Source organism: Solea senegalensis, linkage group LG17, assembly GCF_019176455.1.
Source record: "Solea senegalensis isolate Sse05_10M linkage group LG17, IFAPA_SoseM_1, whole genome shotgun sequence".
Taxonomy (NCBI): domain Eukaryota; kingdom Metazoa; phylum Chordata; class Actinopteri; order Pleuronectiformes; family Soleidae; genus Solea; species Solea senegalensis.
In genome coordinates, this window is record NC_058037.1 from 11,123,134 (window position 1) to 11,143,222 (window position 20,089).

Consider the following 20,089-nt stretch of genomic DNA (forward strand, 5'->3'; position numbering starts at 1 on the left):
AGATCTCCATATGGAAGGACAATAAACAGAATACATATATTTTGACTGCTCTTCTGACCTCGTGTTCTCTCTGCTGCTCCAGCAGACTCTGGTAGTTGCCAGAGATCTCAGCCGCCAACTTCTGTTCAGTCTGAGTCAGGAAGTCCATCCAGGCCTCACACTTCTCTAGGAAGCTCTGCTGCTGGAGCATCAATGCCTGCAGTTTACTAGATAGGGACAGAGCAAGAGACACTCAGAACATTCGCCAACTAAACAACCAGGCAGAAAATATATAACATGAAGAAAAACTCTCATTTTAAGTACCTGAACCTCTCAGTAAGGTGAGCACAGTGGGCAGCCCAGGATCTGTTCAGACTCTGCAGCTTTTTAACATCTTTGTCACTGACTGGAACTCTGTACACTGACTCGTTAATTCGTTCTAGGTCAGGAGACAGACTGCTCAACTTCAACAGGTGAACCTGGAAATACAATATCAGACATTTTCTGAAGGACTGTGTAAAATTAGGTCAGTCAAGCTAGAAGCAATGGAGAGAAGAAAATAACTGACTGAGTCAATAAGTTACACAGACGCCAAGGTTTTGTTTTTTTTGTACCTTCAGTATTTCCATACGTGATTGGACCACACTGATTTCTGGTGACCCGAATGAGTCAGACTCCTTCAGCACCTCCTCAGCCTCCTCAGCATTGTGCGTCAATTTTTCTAACTGCTCCCTGAAACTGCCACAGGACTGCGATCCAGACTAGAAACAGTCCAACACAGAAAATTATAAATGAGAGAAAGAACACAAAACTTATTGTGTACCAATCCTATCTTCTTTTTAATACATGAAGAAACCAGTAATTGTGTGCTTGAGGAGAACATCCTCACCCTCTCTACTTTCCTACCTGCAGTACTTCCTGCTGCCTGTGCAGGGCGTGCTCCAGCGCTGCTAGACGCTGTGTGAGTGACAGGTAGTCTGACTGGAGAGCTGCAAAGGAAACAGCGTCCACTTGGCTCTTCAGCTGTTCCCCTAATGCCTGCAGTTGCTGGAGCAATTCCTGCACTGATGCCTGCTCACTGAGGCACAACTGCAACAGAGAGGCAGATTAGGAGCACCGTCAGAAGTCTGTCTAATCCAAAATATGTGGTTTCAGGAGAATCCATCAGATTTTGCATTTTTTCCAAGCCCAAAGAGGATCACTAAATGCTTTTGCTCAAGTCATGAAAATAATATTGCCCTGAATTCTTTCTAAAACCAGGGTTGTGTATTTTGGTAAGACATGAAGAATGACACTGATACTCAATTTAAGTAATACTGCATGCTAGCAGTATTAGGAAGGTGTGTCTGGACACATTGTTCAGCATGGCCTTACAAGCCCAGCATAACAACGGAGGACCACTATTGTGTAAATCAGGGGCCTGTCTCGTCAGCTGCAGTCTTGGTCTGGTCTACAAAGGCTTTTGATAGATTGTGCTGTGAGACTACATTCAAGCAGACAAAAGGACAGGGTGCAATTTTGTATTCTGTGGAGAGAGGAGGCTTTGCGAATCCTCACATTGTGCTGACATTGTGAGTCTAGGAGCAAATTCACAAGGTCTTAGGTAACAAAAGGAGCCAGAGAGAGGCAAAGTTTTCAGAATTCTGTTACAGAACAAGGAAAATATAAATACACAAACAGTAAAGTTTGTATTGACATAGCAATAAGTAGTACATAGATCCATTAGACCAACTTTAAATTGTCCAATCTCTACTCACATCGCAGTCCTTCATCCAGGTAGTGGTCTCCTCCTCTGTGATCTCCTTGTCGGTCGCACTCTTCAGCAGGCGATCAGCGTGTTCTTCCTGTTTCTGAACAGCTGTGACACAGTGGCTGTATAACGTCCTGTAGCGTTGCCATGTCCCCAGCAAGGTCTTACTGCTCCTCAACTGCTCTGAGATCTGCTCCAGGAGGTGGTTCCACCTACAATAGAAAGAAAAACAGTCTTATGTATGTAGTGATTTAAATCCCAACGCACTTATTTTTAGACTTATTGACTGTTCCAGCTGTTGTATACACTGTTCATATGTATCTTTCAAAACTTGCTCTTTGAAATCTCAGTTCACTTGTTTCAAATTTACTCATTTTTAGACTGATCAGCTGTTGTATTTACTGCTTATAAACTGTATACTGGTATTTAATTGTATTCAGTTTCTTCATAAAACTCTGTGACATGGATGTAATCTTTCTATTGAATGTAATTCTTCTTCTTCTCTTTTTTTATACTCCTGATTTTCTATAATTTTAAAGAATATGTGCAATTTTTCTATTCTTAGTTGGAGTAGCTATAAAGAAACCCCCTGTCATCCAGATCTCAATTAAGTATTTCTGATTCTGACCTGATTTCTGAAAAGGACAAAGTTACATCAGCTAGTCACCTAGTTTTATGATTGAAGGTCATTGGTGTGTTTTCATTACTCCTACCTGATGTTGACATCTCGGAGGGCTCTGTTGAGTGTTTCAGCCACAGACGGGTGACACTCCCTCAGTAGCTGGTGTGTTACGGAGCCAAATTTCCTCAGACTGCTCTCCTGTTTATCCATCTCCTCTTGCAGATTCTTTGAGACAAAGACACACTCTCAATACTACTTTCATCTTCACTAAAAATGTTTTGTAAAACGTCTTGAGGGTGGTTTTATGCACCACTTTTGGTCTATTTTCTACACTCCTCACCTCTAAATTCTCCACCTGCTGTTGCACTGCCTCTAGAGACCCATTAAGGAGGCGCAGCCTAGACACAGAATAAATCCCCTCCATCAGGTATCCATTAATCTCCTCTGAGGCTCGCCGATACAGGGTCCACTGCTCCAGCACTGACCGCAGGCTGACCTTCATCTGACTTATCTGATGGAGAGGATGAGGCAGGATGTGTAAGTGTCATACAGCACAACGGATATAACAATGAAGGCAAATCCAAGAAGCTCACCATGTGGTCCAAATGAGCCCACGACTGGTTCAGCCCTTTGAGGGTTTCCTTGACAACAGAACACGATGCTCCTTTCTTATTCTGAATGAGAGTGTTTCCTCTTTCCTCTGCTTTCTCTAAATCCTTCTCTTTTTCCTTCACCAGTTCTTCCAACTCCTGTGAGAATAGTTTACGTTATTTTGGAAAAATTAAGGTTATGAAAATTGAAAATTAATGTGTGGTATTAAAAGCACTGAAGTATCTCTACCTGACAGTCTTTAAGTGCATTCTGCACCGATGCTACATCCTCTATCCTGTGTCTCTTCTTTAGTTTCTCCTCCTGTAGTGTGAGCCAGGTCCTCAGTGACTGGACTCCATTTTCATGCTCTACCCAACCTTCTAAAAGACCTTCCAATAACTGAATCTAAAAGACAATTCAGAACAAGTTAACAACATACAAATGGTCAAATTAAAATAAATTGAATTTCAGGTCAAAATCTTCATTGCTGAATAACTGAAACATTACCTTTTCACCAAGTAGCCCTTGCAGTATCTGCCACCTTCTGTTCATAGCTCCCAGATTCTCAGCAAAGTTTGTTTTGTCACTGCGTTTTCCCTCCACATCCTGACTGCTGATCTGCAGCACAGACTGGTTGACAAAGTCCACAGTCAGCTGCTTGCAGGTCAGATCAATGCGGAAACCCTGTGAAATACAAAACGAGACATTGTGAGGAGGGTGCGGTGAGGGAGGAAGGTTTCAAAAAGCTGAAGGCTGTGAAACTTTTTGATGCCAACCATGGCAGGCAGTTTGATTAGAGTGGTGCCAATACGAGAGACAGAGGAGTCGGTTTTCTACCTTATACTTCTGCAAGAAGTTCTGGACCACTTCAGAGCCTACAGCTTCCATGATCTTATCCTGGTCTTCTTCAATGATGTTCTCCATGAGAGAGATCCAGCTCATTAGCTCTGTGATGGCATGCCGTGACGCCAGCTTCTCCATTTGCGACTGAGAACACAAAATACAGCATCGTCAAGCATGGCATGTCAGTGTTTATATGAAGTGGCCAAAGTATCCAAAATAATCTCTTAAATCAAAAAATAAGGCCACAAATTGTGCTATTTTCAGACCTGGTGTAGCTTTTCTTGTACTACAGGAATACGGGTCAGCAGTTCAGCCCACTGAGTGTCGATTTGGCCCAGCGCTGTCCTCAAACCAGCCGTATCTACTCTTTTCAGTCGCAGAAGCTGGTTGCCTGTGCTCAGCACAGAAGAACGCAAAGATGACTTAGCGTCTACCTCCTTGGAAAAATCCTATCAGGAACAGAAGTTAGAGAGGAGAGAGAGGTTGGAGATTAACTGCACATCCAATAAAATTATCTAAATATTGAACATAATTAATATTAGGATCTGACAAATGTTTGCTGCTGAAGTGATAACCGGACTGACCAGGAAGGCATAGAGATGGTCTCTGACAGTCTCCAGCTCCTGAGGCACTGTCACTGATTGGGTTGTCCAGAATTCGAGGCGATCCAGAGCAGACTGCAACCAGTGGCTGAGCTCTGCTGACTCACTCTGATACCTATAATTAATATACACAAGAAAATATATTACTTTAATTCAGTTCTAACAGAGTCTGACAGAAGTATTCAGACTTCTGGGTATATATACAGTATCCAGGTATCAGATACAGGTTTATAGACCAGATTGTCTGACTCAGTGAGCTGTATACTTGATAAGAGTGGCAATCAAACTTAGACAAAAAACAGAGCCGCACCTGCTCCAGTGTTTGAGTGTTGAGTCAAGGCGGTGCAGCTCCTTGTTGACTTTGGTGGTGGAAGAGAGCCAGTGATCTCCAAGTTGGGTCAGCTGATTCTCCAGGTCCAGACAGCCAACAGACAGGAGAAGTCTCTTTCCCTCCTCCAGAACCTGGTACAGCTGAGGCTGATGTTCAGTCAGGCTGGCTTTCAAATGCTAGAAAAAGCCAAATAATTAATTAGTAATTGATTAATTAAAATGGAATATTCTATACTTAACTGCAGCTTTTTTTTTATATGTCAGAAGAACTTAATATTGCAAGAATACATGTATTTGTGCTTTATTTGTGTGTGTCTGTGTTAAGTTACTCACCTGGTAGAGACTGATCCTTTCAGTGAGTCTCTCCTCTGTCTCCTCTACTAGACCCACAGTTGGGATGCTGCACTCCACAGCCTCCAGCTGTCTACACAAAGCCTGGTAGTCTTCCACAAGCTTGCTCCACGACTGTCCATCAGAATAGAGAAATAATTATTTAACAAAACAAAAGTTCACTGGTTCTTTTCTCAATTCTAATAATCACTAATTCCCACCTCCAATATGCCCTCCAGCTCCACTCCCCTCCTGTGGGCCTGTTTGAGCACACTGTGGGCTAAAGCCATGGTCTCCTCCAGGGCCTGGCTTTCCCTCTGTGCCACCAGACTTGACACTTTACTGTAAAATGTCTGGGTGAGAATCATATGGCATTCCAGGCCCTGAAAGAACTCCTGCAGCAGAAAAATAAATGTATGTAACACAATGTTAAAGAGGAAATACATAATTATGCTCTGTGTAAATATTTCGGTGATTGAAATGTATACTATTTCTACTATAGCCCTCCTTACTTTGTGCTTGTCCAGTAACATCTGAACCTCTATAACAGAGGCCACTGTCATCTTCTGGTCAGCAGCCATCTTGTCCTGAGCAGTGTCCACCAGATCTGTGAGGTCACAAAGCGCAGCTTCGTACTGAGCCTTGAGAGACAAGCCCTGGTTAAGGCTGCTACGCCTGGAGCCCACCATCAGCACCAGCTCCTCATATGCATCCTATATGAACAACAATATATCAGTTATAGGGAATAACAGTGTTGGGAAGCAGCAGGGACACTGTAGATCCTATTGGTTAAAACCAATGTCTGTTTCCACAGCACATTTGATATTACCTGTAGTTTGAGTAGTTCCTGATTTTGTTCAGACTGTAGGCCTTCTGCTCTGGTCTTCATTTCAGACAATCTCTGCTCAAACTCCCTCAGACTTTCCTCTACTTCTGATAATGTCTACAAAAGAACAAAATAAGCGATGGAAATTACTTATAAGTTATTTTGTGATACATACACTTTAATATTTGCTCTTCTCCAATATCATACCTCGATCTGTTTTGATGCTGGCCTGTCTAAACCTCTTGCCATTTTTTGGAGCAATTGGTGTTTACTTTCACCCAGAGCAGTGAACGACATCCTTAGTTCATTCTGGAAAAGACAAAAAGAAAGAATATTGAGTCCCATGAATGTTGCACAGAAGCTTTTTTTTTTCTTTTTCTTTTTCCTTTTTAAACCATCACATCTCAAGCATAATAATAAAAAAAAACATCAGATGATGCACCAGTCTAGATTAAATACCTGGAAATTTGAGTGTTCCTGCAGCCTGTCTCTCATGCTGTCACAGTGTTGCTCCAGGCTTGAGTCCAGCAGACCCATCCTCTCCTGCAGACCCTCAAGGGTGTCCTCCATCAGAGCCTGATCCTCTCCTCCACACAGCCGCCCTGCTCCTCCACCCAGCAGGTCTCTGCACTGGTTCACCTCTGTGGTCATTTCCTTCAGCTGTTTATTCAGACCCTGAACAGAAGAGTTAAGATCAGCACCTTACGTCGAGAAGGGTTTTCATGTTTTTGCCCCACTTGCAAGTAAGTTGTGATGTTAAGTTTAATATTATTTCTGCACAAGCAGCCAAAAGTGATTGGTGAGTTTGTTTTGTCTCACCTCTAGATTTGTGAGTTGTGTCTCTGTATCCTCAAGCAGCAGCACAGGACCAAAAAGCAACTGATTCTCAGCAGTATCCAACCAGGAGGAGGCTGCTGAAACTGCAGCATACAAGTCCTGTTGGACAGTCACCCCACTGATACAAACTCCCACTTTACTTTCACCACCCATGGCCTGTAAGGGGAACAAATAGTATGGATTCAGTATAGTGAACAGTGTCAGTGAGAGATTTGAAAATTAAATGATTTGAGCTATCAACTGCTATCAACTTCTTACCTCTTGGGCGATTCTTTCAAGACTCTGCCTGCAAACCTCGAACAAAGCTCTAGGGGATTGAGCGCCCCGGCTGCCAGACTCGCTACGAAACACCATACTAGGACTGGACAAACGAGACCTGTGGAGGACCTGCACAAAAGAGATTAATGAGGTAAATGTGAAATTGCATGAGAATGAAAAACTACCAACAGAATGCAACCAATCAGCCTTAGGTCAATGGTTTAAAATAGGTCAAAACAAACGTGTCAAACTGAAATTACAAATGCGGAGTAAAGAACTGTGGAGTAAAGACTAAAAAGGGGCAGGAACCGTGTAGCAACGAGAGGGAGATGTTTCATTTAATAAATAAACTTGTTAAAAGCTACAGTGGAGTGCATGTGTCTAAACGTCTTTGCTAACCATATATCAGTGGCTTTGAAAAGCACTAGTCGCTGTACACTTTCTCTCCAATCTTTTGTTCAATTTCTTTAGAAGTATCTGGCTCAATGATGCACTGGAACCATTGATGTCCTGAAAATGTGTCCTCGATGCCAAAACACACAGAATTGCTCTTTTTTTAAATCGTTTTACACGCATTCAAAATGCTGTCACATTTAAAAACAAAACTGAATGCAGAAAAATTAGAAAGCTAATCCATGATGTGGATGTCATCTGTACCGGGCTAAGTTGATCATGTTCAAAGGTGTTCAGGGAGAGCTGCAGTTTTGTGCTCTGATCTTTATTTAGGTTTTCCCAGCGCTGTCTCAGCTGTTCCAAAGGAGACAGCATCTCTGTCTCCAGCAACACTCCCCCAGGGATGGACACCTCACTGTGGGACAGAGAGAGAGGAGTGTGATAACATCACATCTCGTAGTCTTACAAGAAGTTTACATTTCAATGCTAGTGTGTTGAGACTGAAGAGAGGACAAAAAAAGTACCTGTCCCCATTAGGCGTCGTCTGTTGGCTGAGTAACTCTTCCCCTACACTTGCCACAGACTGGAGCAAACGCCGCTGTTCAGCTACTTGCTCCTGCAGCTCCTGGAAATAAAGGACTTGTATTAGATTTAGCTGTAAAAAGTTTGCAGTTTATTTCATTATCTTGCATGAACACACTTTGTTTGGCATTTTGCATGAATCTGATTTAGTTTGGAAAAAAAATTACAGGCGGTTCGTAATTAAGTATATCAATATTTTTTCAGCTTCCTGTTACCCTCTGTCGAAGCAGGTTGTCGTGATGTTGCTGTGTGCGTGTTGAACGGATTTGAGACAGCCAGTCCTGCACATTAGGACTCTGGGACAGAGACGAGTCCGGCTCACTGTCCTCCTGCTCCTGCAATGAACCCTGGAAAGACAGAGGGACTTCAGCACATAACAGCATTAAGAAGCCTTAAAAGGAGACAAAAGGAAAGGATAGAGTAGCTTGGTACATCCATTTTATTTATCTCAAGTCCAGCTGAGGTGTCAATGATATGAAAAGAGATCATTAAATAAAATGAAATCCCTTTTTGAACAAAAAAAAGTGGTTTTGACAGCTACTGTAATTTATTTGCATTGTAGTACAGAGACTGTTTTATGAGTGAAATCAACTTTGTTTGTCAAAAAATGGGATTATAAAAACCACAAAGCACAAAGGTCAAACTGTTGTGTCATCAGAAACACACCTGATGCAGTACATTTAGTGTAAACATGTGATGAGGTGGCAGTGTGGCATCCTTTTGTCTGGTGTCTAAGGGCCCATTGTGAGCCACATAGGCTCTTGTTGTTCCATAGTGGAAAACAGAGGACTTCCATGAAGGAACGTGCCATGACCTTTAGTGTTTGCACAATGCTACTATTGATACTGTATTCAATGCTGCATAATGCACTAAACTCAACAAAAATGACACAGAACCGGGGAGGGAGGAACATTTGGGAAGTGGTAAAACAACTGGAAATGCACGGAAAAAGGGGAAATTAAAGACATAGACCAGGAGATTATGTGGAAATAAAACACACATGTGACCTGTGACCTCACCTGTATGTCAACCTGTTTGTCCTGCAGCATCTGCTGCAGCTCCAGGAGGCTGTCTTTGAGGGACTGTAATTTAGTAGTGAGTTGCTCCGCCTCCCCCTTGGTCTCTGCCCGGCCCTCTAACAGCAAACTCTCACTGTGAACGGACAACTCGGACAAATACGACACCTTCTGCTCGATCTCAAACAGCATGTTCTGAAAGACAGGGGCACAAAATCACCTTCATTTAAGGTTGATAATTCACAAATCATACATTCTTAACTAACAAATGTATAATCATAATTGTTTGGTGTGGTCGGTAGTATACCTCTATATTTGTCTTTCAGATCTATATGTTGCATCTTTTCTTAATTTATTCATTTTCATTTAAAACCACTGCTGGTCTCAACAGTACCATGATTATTTTATGTTCTTTGATGCTTAAAACTAACTACATTTATATGCTTCTATTGAAGAGCAAGCGCACTCCCCCCTCCTTCCTTCTTTTCAGATGAGAAACAAATAAAAAAGACCCTCCTTTTCCACTATATGTGTGAAATTTGGTAGTATTGTATGAGAGTGGAAATGGATTGGGGTTGAACCTCCTTTATTCACATCGAACTACAAGAGCCTTTAGCTATTCATCACAGGGAATTTCCCACAACAATGCAGAGAGCCTCATATATTTTCCTTTCCCTCCATTCACTGTGTCATTTGGTGGGAAGAAAGAGAAACTCTGTGGTCTAAACACTTCTTTAACCACAAAAAAACCTTCTTTTCCATAGGTGCTCTTTCATTATAATTTAAGTCACATAAAGCAGTCATTTAAAGATAAGCAGATTCCCATATATTTTAGTAATGCAGTGAGTGCCAAATAATGGATTAAGCACTGATCTATGAGAGACTAAATACTTTAGTGGTTTCTGATCTTGTACTATTTAAGTGTTTGCATGAACAGACTGTGGTTGTTAGATTAATAACAGCTAACAAGCCTAAATCGGTCAAAGAAAATACAGTGCAAAAATGATGCGACAACTTCTAACACCTGAAAGAACATTTATTTGGACTCATTATTTCTCATGATTTCTTTTCATTGTTCAAATTTCTACCTCTGAACCTCATTTTGTTTCTCACAACTATATTTTTAACAATCTTTAATCAAAGATTGTTTTACACCACGGAGATGAGGATCCACATGGTCTGGTCCTTTAGACCCGAGCGTGACAAGAGCCATATGTGAGCTATAATCAGCTTAACCAGCTGCTACAAACACATATCTAAATACTGATTTCCTTTGACAGAGCCGCAGAACAAGCATAATTACAGAGGGCGATGATTATACATGTATTAAAGATAAATGTTAAAACACTTCAATTGCATCAATGTCAGTTCTCAAGAGGTCTCATTATATATATTTCCTCAGAAAGTGCTTGATTTCAAATTCATTATCTTTATTTCAAATTTGACACACAATGTAACCAGTTATAATTAATGATTTGGTTGAAGTCAATCAATGTGCACATGAATGTTTACTGCTCACTGTAGAAAAATATCAATATATGTTCTTTTACCACTTAAAAAAACGCATGATTGTGGACCAGTGACCACTATTAGTATTTAGATATGGATTGTTATTACACCCTAGATAAAGGTGCTGTTGCCATAGAGACAGGATTGGGGGGAACACAACAGGAAGAATGTTTGAGGACCTAGTAAGGAGGAGGATCAGACTAATCTCAGTGTACTTATCCTTCAACATTAAAGCAGTGGACTCTTGTTTGAGAACTGTCCCATATTTTGGGATATTTCTGTTTCTTCTTCTGTTATTTCTTCTAGATTTGAGGATAAAACAGCTTGCGCCCAACTATACTATACCAAGCCAATGAAGCAGTCACATACTTCATTTTAGCCTTTTAGCTCCCTTGTAAGCCTTGGACAGCAGCAAGAATTCAAAGGTTGACTGACTATGTTCAAAATCAGGAGAGCAACATGCAACATCTTTGGGAATATGAATAAACAAAGTCCAAAATCTTTGTTCTTTGTCAATGCTAAAAATTACCTGACAGTCAATGAGCTGCTCTTCCATGTCCATGTCTTTATTTTGGGGCTGAAGAGCAGAGCTGAGAGTGGCACGAGTGCTGAGAAGCCAGTGGTCGAGCTCCTCGGCCTCGCTGTGGTAACGCTGTAGTGCCTGCTCCTGGCGCTGCTCCTCTAGTTGTTCGCTAAGTTTCTCCTGAAGAGGTGAAGGTGAAATGTTGGATATCATTGTCATTCATGTGTACACAAGAGTGCAAAATGAAATGAGTGTTTGGTTATGATAATTTTTACTAGTACTCACTTCCAACAACTGCCGTTTCCCCGAAGCCTTCATCCGTATGGTGGCCATCCTCTCCCCCAGCACAGTGAGAGTAGATTGGAGTGCCAGTTGGTCACCAGGCTCCCCATCACTGTCACTATCTGCCAGCTCCTCGGAAAAGCATGTTTGTAACTCACCAATCTCATCCTGCAGCATGAAGATCTCATCCATCAGTGCCTAAAAACACAGAGAGATCAGAATAGTGTGAGAGGTGAACAAAAAATTATGGACTGAAAGAAAAGAGACACGTGGGAGATGAACATTGTTGAAAAAAATGAAGAGTCTGAGAAGAGGATGGCGAGGGAGCAGCAAAAGGGGGTTTGTCCAAAGTCCCTGACAGCAGTGTTACAAAAAGGAACCGTATCGACCATAGCTGTGGTAGTTGGTATAGCAACAGAGAACAGTGCCATGCAGTCTGTCCAACCATTGCACAGGCTGGTGCAGTATTAAACCCCTTAATCATCCACTGTTCGCCCCAAGAAAAGCAGGCTATTTTCTTGTCACTCCTGTATTTTACCCAAGAGATTTCTCATCAGCCTTACAATTAACAGCTTATATTTAGCATGATTTTACTGCAACTGTCTCTCTAACCAACAACTTCTCCAAACCTCTGTGTCCTCTCTCTTGCTCACCTGATGTGCTGCCATCTGACTCTCAGGGGTTTTGCTGGGTTCCAGGCTTTCGTTGAGTGCCCCTTCTATGGATTCCATTTTGGTGGAAATGGATTGTAGGGACTCCTGATAGTGCTGCTGTCGCTCCAGTGCCTCATACAGACTCTTCTGTTTCTCACTGATCTGTGGCAGAAGAGGAGATGGGATAAAAAAGTAATAAGGCATGAATTAAGTCCACTATGTTTCGTGTACTGCTGCTACAAATGCACTCTGTGATTTTCAGACACTCCATAATAGCACTTCAAAACACCAAAACTCAGAAAGCATTTTTCCTTCTGCAAGGAAAATTGGAAAGATAACTTCATAGTGATTTACTGTTTAAATATTTTTTCATTTAGCCGACGTTGGAACCTACCACATTCTTGAGTGTTTCCCAGGATCTCTGGAGGTCATCCAGGTTTGAAGCACTGCTCTCCATAGATGGGTCATACAGCTCCTGGAGTGGTGCTCGACTTAAAGTGCCACGACCCTTCGACACAACAATACAGATAGTCAGTCAGACAGTGTGGGGTTTTATAAATGTGACTGTTTTTGATAAGAGGCTGTTGATAAGTCCTTGTGTCTCCAAACCTACAATCAACAATCAAATTCAAGGAGCATCTACGGTAAATACAGTAGCAATACATTATTGACTTGAATATGAACTAATGTGTAATTCTGAAAAATGTCTTCAGAAACTCACATGGCTAAACCTCAATGAAATAATAGTAATGGTAGCTAGCATCTATGGTTTGTAAGGTTACCAGCAAGCTCAAATACTTACACAGGATCAGTATAGACCAAAATTAAGTCTCTCCCATTATATTTTCTTCCAAATACTTCCCAAGGTTTCCAGACTGTGCCTTTGACCTTATCACATCATAGATGGAAGTACTTTACAATTTGAAATAAAAGCCTAACAAATTCCATGATCTATGTAGTTTACTGTAGAATAATATGGTGATATTTCACAGCAGCATCATCTGAAGTCATTATATTTCACAATTAAAAACTACTTCATACTAACGTGGCTTTGTTTAGAATTTGACAACACTCTCATTCTGATCTCAGCCAAAAAAGAAAAAGCGTGTGGCAAACAAGTAAAACTGCAAACATAATGCTGAAATGGATAGAAAGCAGGGAGTAGCACAACAACACAAAGATCCATTGTGACGGTAGTATTGTTGATGATGATGATGATGATGATGATGATGGGGAGGTCATGGGCTGATGGTGAGAATCAGTTAGTGGGAATGAAACGGTTAAGTTTGTATGTCTAGTTTAGCAAGTTATATAGTCACATAGTATGGCTCTACTTGTTTTAAGCAGCATTAGTGGGTACAAAACAAAATGAATGAAAGCAGCTTTCAGAAAAATGTGGTTGCTTGACATTTTACCACATACTGTCAGTTGATTTGAGGGTCTAACTTGGAGAATGGATTGTGGTGTGACAGGTGGTCAGGTCAGGTAATGCAGGAGGGCTTCGGAGGTTATTAGCAGGTCGCGGGTTTGCAGTACCTGGTTAAGAGGAGCATCAGCGTTAGCCCCTGGGGAGGGGGAGCGGCAGGCAGGGGGAGAGGAGACCTCGCTGTTGGTGCCCTCCTCCCCTGACTCCTCCGTCACAGGGGAGAGGAGCGTGTGGCAGCGGCCTGCTGTCATCTGACCGCACATCCACGCCACACATCAAACACACACATCAAAGAAGCAGGTGGAGGAGACGGAGGCAGGCAGGTGAACAGAAAACAGGCAGATAAAAGGAGTGGGGGAGAGGAGACAGAAAGGAAATGTGAAGCAAGAAAGGAAGAAAGTGTATCAAAATTAATGGGGGAGGCAGGTTAGGCAGATTACAGTGAGAAACACTGCTGATTAATTAGACAGTGAGTAATCAAATAACATGGATTGGACACCCATTAGATCGCATTACTCCCATTGGCTTAAAACACTGCAACCATAGCACGCACGCACACACACACACACACACACACAACACGGCACTGCAGAGACCTAAGTCAATGTAGCACTGCTCTCTGCACATGGACAAACACTGGATTCCACTGGCAATGAATGAGCTGCAAGGTTTTCTTTTTTTACAGGATACATCAGGAGAAAGGAATGGCTGACACCAAAAAGTCAAAATCACACACAGGCCTACAGTAAGTGCACACACACTGATTGCACACACCACACACATACTGCATACTGTAGAGTTTCAGAACCACAGTAATTTCCTTTCCCAGCACTGACGCTTTTCCCTTGTAACTAGCAACCAAACATTATCCACATTACAGACAAGCACAATATGAAGACGTACACAAATTCAGCATGAAAATGTAATAATTTAAGAGTTATATAGTTATTAGAGAATGTGAAAACAGCAGCAGCAGCAGCAGCAGCTGTCAAAGGAGCAGCACAGTTGTCTGTGTGCCTGCATGCTTCAGTGGAGAGGCACAGTGGAAATGTGAGCCAAACCCTACTCGGCTGCTTTTTGGCAGTTAATGCAGAACTCGGGACCTTGTTGTATTTGGAGGACTTTTTCCCGGGCTTTATGATGCAATGTAATGCAACATAGAGCAGGGAACGTGTGGGATAAACATGCGTGGGGAAACAGTGACACTGCACTAATTATGCTTAACAATACAAAAAAAAAAAAGTATCAGTAGTCCAAGCAACCAACAGAATGATGCCAAACACACAGTATGCTCACACACACACACAATGATGCAGTAATATCCTGTTTCCTGGTCTACTGAAACTGTACACACAATACAGAAACAGAACAGAAAAAACAGGGCAAGAAACCAAAATCTGGTATAGAATGAAAATCACACAGAGACAGAGGAAGTGAATTGAGAGAGGTGGTGACTTATATGTCAACACAGAAAAAAAAATGAATGATGAAGCACAAGATGGAATAGTATTATGGTAGGTAGACAAATGTAGAGGCTAATGTAGAGGAAACTTAAGTGATACAGCACAGTAAATGTGCAAAGATACACAAGAGGAGCACTTCAGGTGAAGGGAGGATTATAAAGGATTTGAGTTTGTGCAAATGAAAAATCATACATAGAAAGAAGAAACTTTGACTTTGAAAACCAGTGAGTGTGGCAGAAATAAACACATTTACACACACAAAACCATGTAGTATGTGCATGCATGAGTCTCTGTGTGACTGTGCCAAAAAGTGGCTTAGCTACTCACCATGACAACAGAGGGGTGTGCTGGAAGCTGCTTGGTGGTGCCGTTGGTGGTGGTTGACACAGCACTGGGCAGCTCATCATCACTTAGCTCATCCATGCCATCGGATAGTCCCTCCACCTCGCTGACCGTCAGCAGCATAGTGGCGTGTTTGGCCTTCACTGTCAGCATTTTACACTTGGAGTGGAGCGAAGCAATCTGCTCCTGGTAGCCACGGATCTTCTGGGCTAGTTCCTGTCAAAACATTCCCCCCAAACAGAAAACACCACCACCCCCAGGGTCAGGAGAAAGTGTCTCAATCCACAGTGGAAGATTAATAGTTCCTGGTTAAATAAGATCCAGAAAAAAGAAGTTGGCAGAGTTGGTCAGCGTGGAATGTTGTGCCGGTATGAGAGGAGTAAGTGGAGCAGATGCATTCTCTCCCCTCCCCGGTCTCTCGCTTGTGTTTAAGTGCAGAGGGACCAGCACTGCCTCACACTCTCTTTTTCTTTTTCTCTCTCTCTCTCTCTCGCTCTCGCTCTCTTCTGTATCTCTGAGCCAATCAGAGAAGCACAAAGGCGGGTGACTCAGATTGGTGGTGAAGCCAGTAGACAGGATGTTTGGTTGAGAGAGAGAGAGCCTAGCAAAAATAGTTCAAAATCCCTCAAACACTCCCTCTTGTACACATACACAAACGGTGAGGAAAAACAGGAAGTGATCTCACAGCATGCACACCCCCCTTCCTCTGCCTGCCGTGTCCCTCCTCCACCAATCCAAACTTCTCAACAAAAGAGGGCTGCTGCTATAGAGAGGGAGTGTATATGGGGGAAGAATGACAGAGATGGTGTCAAATTACAGCTATGGTATGAGCCGGCAGTCCGGGTCTAGCTCCTCCTCCTCCTCCTCCTCCTCCTCCTCTTTCTACTTCCTCTGTAGTCTGTACCACAGATGGCCAGTGCACTGATAATCAGGTCATGTGACTGGCTGGACCAGTGCAGCTGCTCTCTGCTCAGCTTAGAGATCAAACTCAGACATAAACACACAGCCAAGTCAGAGGGAGAGAGACACAGAGAGACTGCACTAAGGACATTTCTACAAACGTGAAATATTTTCACACTGGCAGTAGATAACATCTGCCGGAACAATGCAGGCAAAGTTATACGATGGTAAATGTGCGTCGCTTCTATGGAGAATTGATCCATCACTGGCTCTATCTCTCCACCTTCTAAATCTAAAACACCCTTACTCTGCAAAAGTCACACTGCAACAGAAAGAACAGGGCTTCAATAATGCAGGTGAAAACCCTCTGTCAACACTGCATGGGATGTTTAGAGCAGGAGTATAGGCGTGTTGTGCTTGTCTAGCGAATGGAAAAAAGACACTGAATTGATTATGTCGACACCTTCAGCTTCTCAAATATTTGAATGACTGATGAGTGCAGCATAGTCTGCTTCAGTCGTCTTTCAATATTTCCGGCTGCCTCAACTTCTTTTGTGCTATTAAGCATAGCTACTGAGAGACTAATAAAGTTATCTGTTATCTCAGTTACCTCAGAAAGACCATGAATTATCTTCAATGTCAAGTGCCCATCAAGCTAAATACATTATGACAAATGGTGCATTCTATGAAAAAAGACTATTTTAGTATGGTTTGGTCTGGGTCTGTTATTTTGCAATGAGGACTGCAAAACAAGTATTTCTGTCTTGTGTTTCTTACCAGTACCACGACAACAAACGTTAGACAACAATGGAGGACATCCAGCAGCTCTTTTTTGTCCTGCTCGGTTTGAGGCTGTTTGTCTCAACATGAAGTCAAGCTTTGTATAGACTGTGGGCGTCGAAGAGAAAGACCGCTGAAAAAAAAAACCCCAGGAAAGTCTGGTGCTCAATTAGCTGTCTCACTTGACCATTTTACTCTGGTAAAAATTCCTGATGGAATGGAAATGCATAATGAAAACACATAAGGTACTGTACCAAACTGAACCATTCTACTTGATGGAAACAACAGCTCTGCTGTACCTTACTAATTTTGGCAGGTTTAAAAGTCACATACAGTGTCCACATGTACATATATATGTTAGGGGTGAAGTGTCCTCTTACCTCGTGGTGGTGTATTTGAGCCTGAAGTTCCTGTATGTTACTGGTAGAGACAGGCCGGTCCTGAATGATGCGATGGGCTTCTTCTATTAATCTCTGGAGGTTCTTCACTTCCTGTTCATACTGCTCATACTGCACCACAGCCTCCTGGAATAGAGCAAACATAACAAGGGAAGATTGAAGATGCAGCTTAAATGAAATCTTAAAAAGTGATTGATATAATTGCTCCATGGCAAAAAAATTATAATTTCATAGATCAATATCTTCCCTTAATAATTTCTCTTTATGTCCTAATGTTACATTCATAATGATTCCAGGTCTTTTAAGTATGTGTATGATATATTTCCATGCTAAAACTTTAAATATTGTGTTTTTTGTTTTACAGAATATGAATAATTATGAATATAAGCACATACAGATCATTTCAAAATATTTTAAAACAAAAATGCTAAGATGCTTTAAGCGTCTCTCCTCCATATAGTGTCTGGGAGTAAGTTGGTTTCTTCTATTGGCTCAGTTTAGCTTCAATGAGCTTACAAGCAAAATAAGCCCAGAACCAAAAGATTTGAAAAGAATACTGGTCTGATGGGGGCTAAAGGAAAACACAGACATTCCTGAGGTGGCCTGTTGGAACATAACAACATCATCAGAGCCACTTCAGTTACTGACTGGGTCACATTAAAATAATCTTCTCAGATAAAAACAAATTATCTTCCATCATGAACAGAGGCAACAATCTACTACATACTATGGAGGAGTTTTAGATTGAAAGCAAATAAATTGACAAATAAGGAAGTAAACTGGGGACAAAAACTGATAAACTTAGTTTTATAATGTTTATTCTTGTGTTATAACAAGATTATCAGTCTCAGCTCTGTTGCTTATATTAACTTCAAATGACTGTGACAACCAATGAACCTCTACCTGCAGGATGTTGCACTGCTGGATGGTGGTATGCTGCAGTTGGCTGGCCTCTTGCTGCAGAGTCTGTGCTGTACGGCAGATAAGCAGATTCGCCACTACCTCTTCTGGTAGCCGGAGGGCGCTCTGACACTGCTGCACCGCCACCACCTGCTGCTTGAATCCCTCCATTTCCACCAACAGACGCTTATGAAGCAAAACAGAGTGTAAGGAGTAAGGAAGTAAGGAGGAATTAATGGACAGGTAAAAATGTTTAAATAATGTATTCACTGTCTTTGAAAAGTTTGAATCAGTAATCGGTAAATATGTTGTGTCTACCTGTCTCTGAGTGAGCTGCTCTCTGAGGCTGAGTCTGTTGAGGTCAGGGGAGGCAAGTGTAACCTGGATCTGATCTACAGCTGCATGGAGGTTCTTTACCTCCACCTCCAGACGCAGCATATCCTAAAGACAGGCACAGGCAGATAAAACACATTTAACTGAGAGCATCTTATGACAGTATATATCGAAGTATTACAAAAAAAAAAAGCTTTCCATTTGCAAAATCTAATCGACACTGATGTATTTCACATGAAAGAAAAATTATCAGTTACTGTAGATAAAATTTGTGCAACCAAGAAAGAAAATAACTGCAAACAGTATTTCCATAAAATGAAATATTATTGGCAGCAACCAGTGGCAAAGTGCCATCTGGATATCAGCTATATGAGCATCAGATTAGTGAAACAGATTTACTGCTGCACAAGTGAAAATAATTCATTCCATTATGATTGTGTATTTGTTTGGCAACAACCACAGGGGGGCACTGTTGGATCATGACTGTGATGTATCACCCTGACGGGCTGTGTTTCTCTTGTTGAGCACCAATTTGTCTGAATTTCTGAAAAGCAATTAGTTTCGGCTCTTGATGATTTTAATCAATTAAAATAATTTGATCACAGTGTGTACAAAGGATCATTTTAGAGGTGAAAAGGCTGATGTGTAATTCCTTTAACACCAGAAACTGAGAGTGATTCACCTTTGCTGCATCCTGCAGACTCTGGAGGCGGTTCTTGGCAATTTGCTGTAGCTCCTCCGTACATCTGCTGAGGTGTTTCACCTGCTGGCTCCACCCCTCCGTCTGCAAAACCTCCCCCAGATGCCCCTCCCTTTCCCCCATAGCTTCCAAGTCGCCATGGAGACCCCGACACTCCCGCAGCAAAGCCTGTCACCATACGAACATAAATTACAAGTCAGAAAGAGGGGCAATTACACTAATTAAGTCAAGCCAACTAACTGTACAATTTATGACATTTCACTGGGAGTCAAACAACTGTGTGAGTCTAATTAGCTGCAAATTTGTGGAGTATCTTCAAATTTAATTGGATTATGTAGGAAAGTGAAGGATTTATCAGCATAGATAAGTAAATATAAACTTAATTTGGAACCAGTTTTCACAAAGGACAACAAAAAAGGTTTCTTAAAAACATCCAATTTCCCTGGTCTGACTCACCTGATGTGCTCGGATTTGCTCTTGCAGCTGGGAAGCAGAGCTCCAAATGATATTACCAGTAACAAGAGCTTCTGCCTTTTCTGTCCAGCCCAAAATGAACTCCTTCATACCCTGATATTCCTCCACCTGTTTTTCTGCCTGCTCACAAGTAAGAAAGAATAATCAATGCACATGAAAAAACAAAATACTGTAAATGAAATCCTACAGATTCTCTGAGCTTACTCGCACAAGCAATACTGCAAATTGTTTTTGCCTTTGGTAAATTAAATGGACATCTAACCTTTTTCAGTCTGTTGGCTCTGTCCTGGACCTGCTGTGTTGTGTGCTGCTGCACCTCTGTCAGTTTAGCCACAGCATCTCCAAGCTGCTTACACAGCAGAGGGTTCTGCTCGCCGAACTCCTGCACTGCGACACCTAACTCTGCCAGAGAGCGACAGCAGGATTCACACTCATCACAAAGAGCCT

General features: G+C 41.9%; 1 protein-coding gene across 8 annotated transcripts in view; it reads right to left on the bottom strand.

Annotated features, from left to right (window-relative positions):
- syne1a (spectrin repeat containing, nuclear envelope 1a) overlaps positions 1–20,089 on the bottom strand; it is a 117,763-nt gene that overhangs the window by 18,607 nt on the left and 79,067 nt on the right. For 7 of the 8 annotated variants that reach the window (XM_044048907.1, XM_044048904.1, XM_044048906.1 and 4 more), the window contains 38 exons: positions 19,905–20,087; positions 19,625–19,762; positions 19,151–19,336; positions 18,454–18,576; positions 18,139–18,321; positions 17,218–17,361; positions 15,143–15,373; positions 13,463–13,603; positions 12,321–12,434; positions 11,927–12,088; positions 11,277–11,471; positions 10,998–11,171; positions 8,963–9,154; positions 8,159–8,290; positions 7,886–7,986; positions 7,626–7,776; positions 6,969–7,097; positions 6,693–6,866; positions 6,333–6,548; positions 6,081–6,182; positions 5,877–5,990; positions 5,560–5,760; positions 5,269–5,442; positions 5,051–5,182; positions 4,698–4,894; positions 4,370–4,502; positions 4,052–4,234; positions 3,780–3,929; positions 3,450–3,626; positions 3,192–3,347; positions 2,945–3,100; positions 2,692–2,862; positions 2,443–2,576; positions 1,737–1,941; positions 886–1,068; positions 594–740; positions 304–458; positions 59–206 (listed from right to left, as the gene is read on the bottom strand). In XM_044048907.1, coding sequence (XP_043904842.1) covers positions 59–206; positions 304–458; positions 594–740; positions 886–1,068; positions 1,737–1,941; positions 2,443–2,576; positions 2,692–2,862; positions 2,945–3,100; positions 3,192–3,347; positions 3,450–3,626; positions 3,780–3,929; positions 4,052–4,234; positions 4,370–4,502; positions 4,698–4,894; positions 5,051–5,182; positions 5,269–5,442; positions 5,560–5,760; positions 5,877–5,990; positions 6,081–6,182; positions 6,333–6,548; positions 6,693–6,866; positions 6,969–7,097; positions 7,626–7,776; positions 7,886–7,986; positions 8,159–8,290; positions 8,963–9,154; positions 10,998–11,171; positions 11,277–11,471; positions 11,927–12,088; positions 12,321–12,434; positions 13,463–13,603; positions 15,143–15,373; positions 17,218–17,361; positions 18,139–18,321; positions 18,454–18,576; positions 19,151–19,336; positions 19,625–19,762; positions 19,905–20,087 — 6,087 coding nt within the window. The remainder of the gene's footprint in view (positions 1–58; positions 207–303; positions 459–593; positions 741–885; positions 1,069–1,736; positions 1,942–2,442; positions 2,577–2,691; positions 2,863–2,944; positions 3,101–3,191; positions 3,348–3,449; positions 3,627–3,779; positions 3,930–4,051; positions 4,235–4,369; positions 4,503–4,697; positions 4,895–5,050; positions 5,183–5,268; positions 5,443–5,559; positions 5,761–5,876; positions 5,991–6,080; positions 6,183–6,332; positions 6,549–6,692; positions 6,867–6,968; positions 7,098–7,625; positions 7,777–7,885; positions 7,987–8,158; positions 8,291–8,962; positions 9,155–10,997; positions 11,172–11,276; positions 11,472–11,926; positions 12,089–12,320; positions 12,435–13,462; positions 13,604–15,142; positions 15,374–17,217; positions 17,362–18,138; positions 18,322–18,453; positions 18,577–19,150; positions 19,337–19,624; positions 19,763–19,904; positions 20,088–20,089) is intronic. The other variant, XM_044048908.1, reaches the window with a different exon arrangement.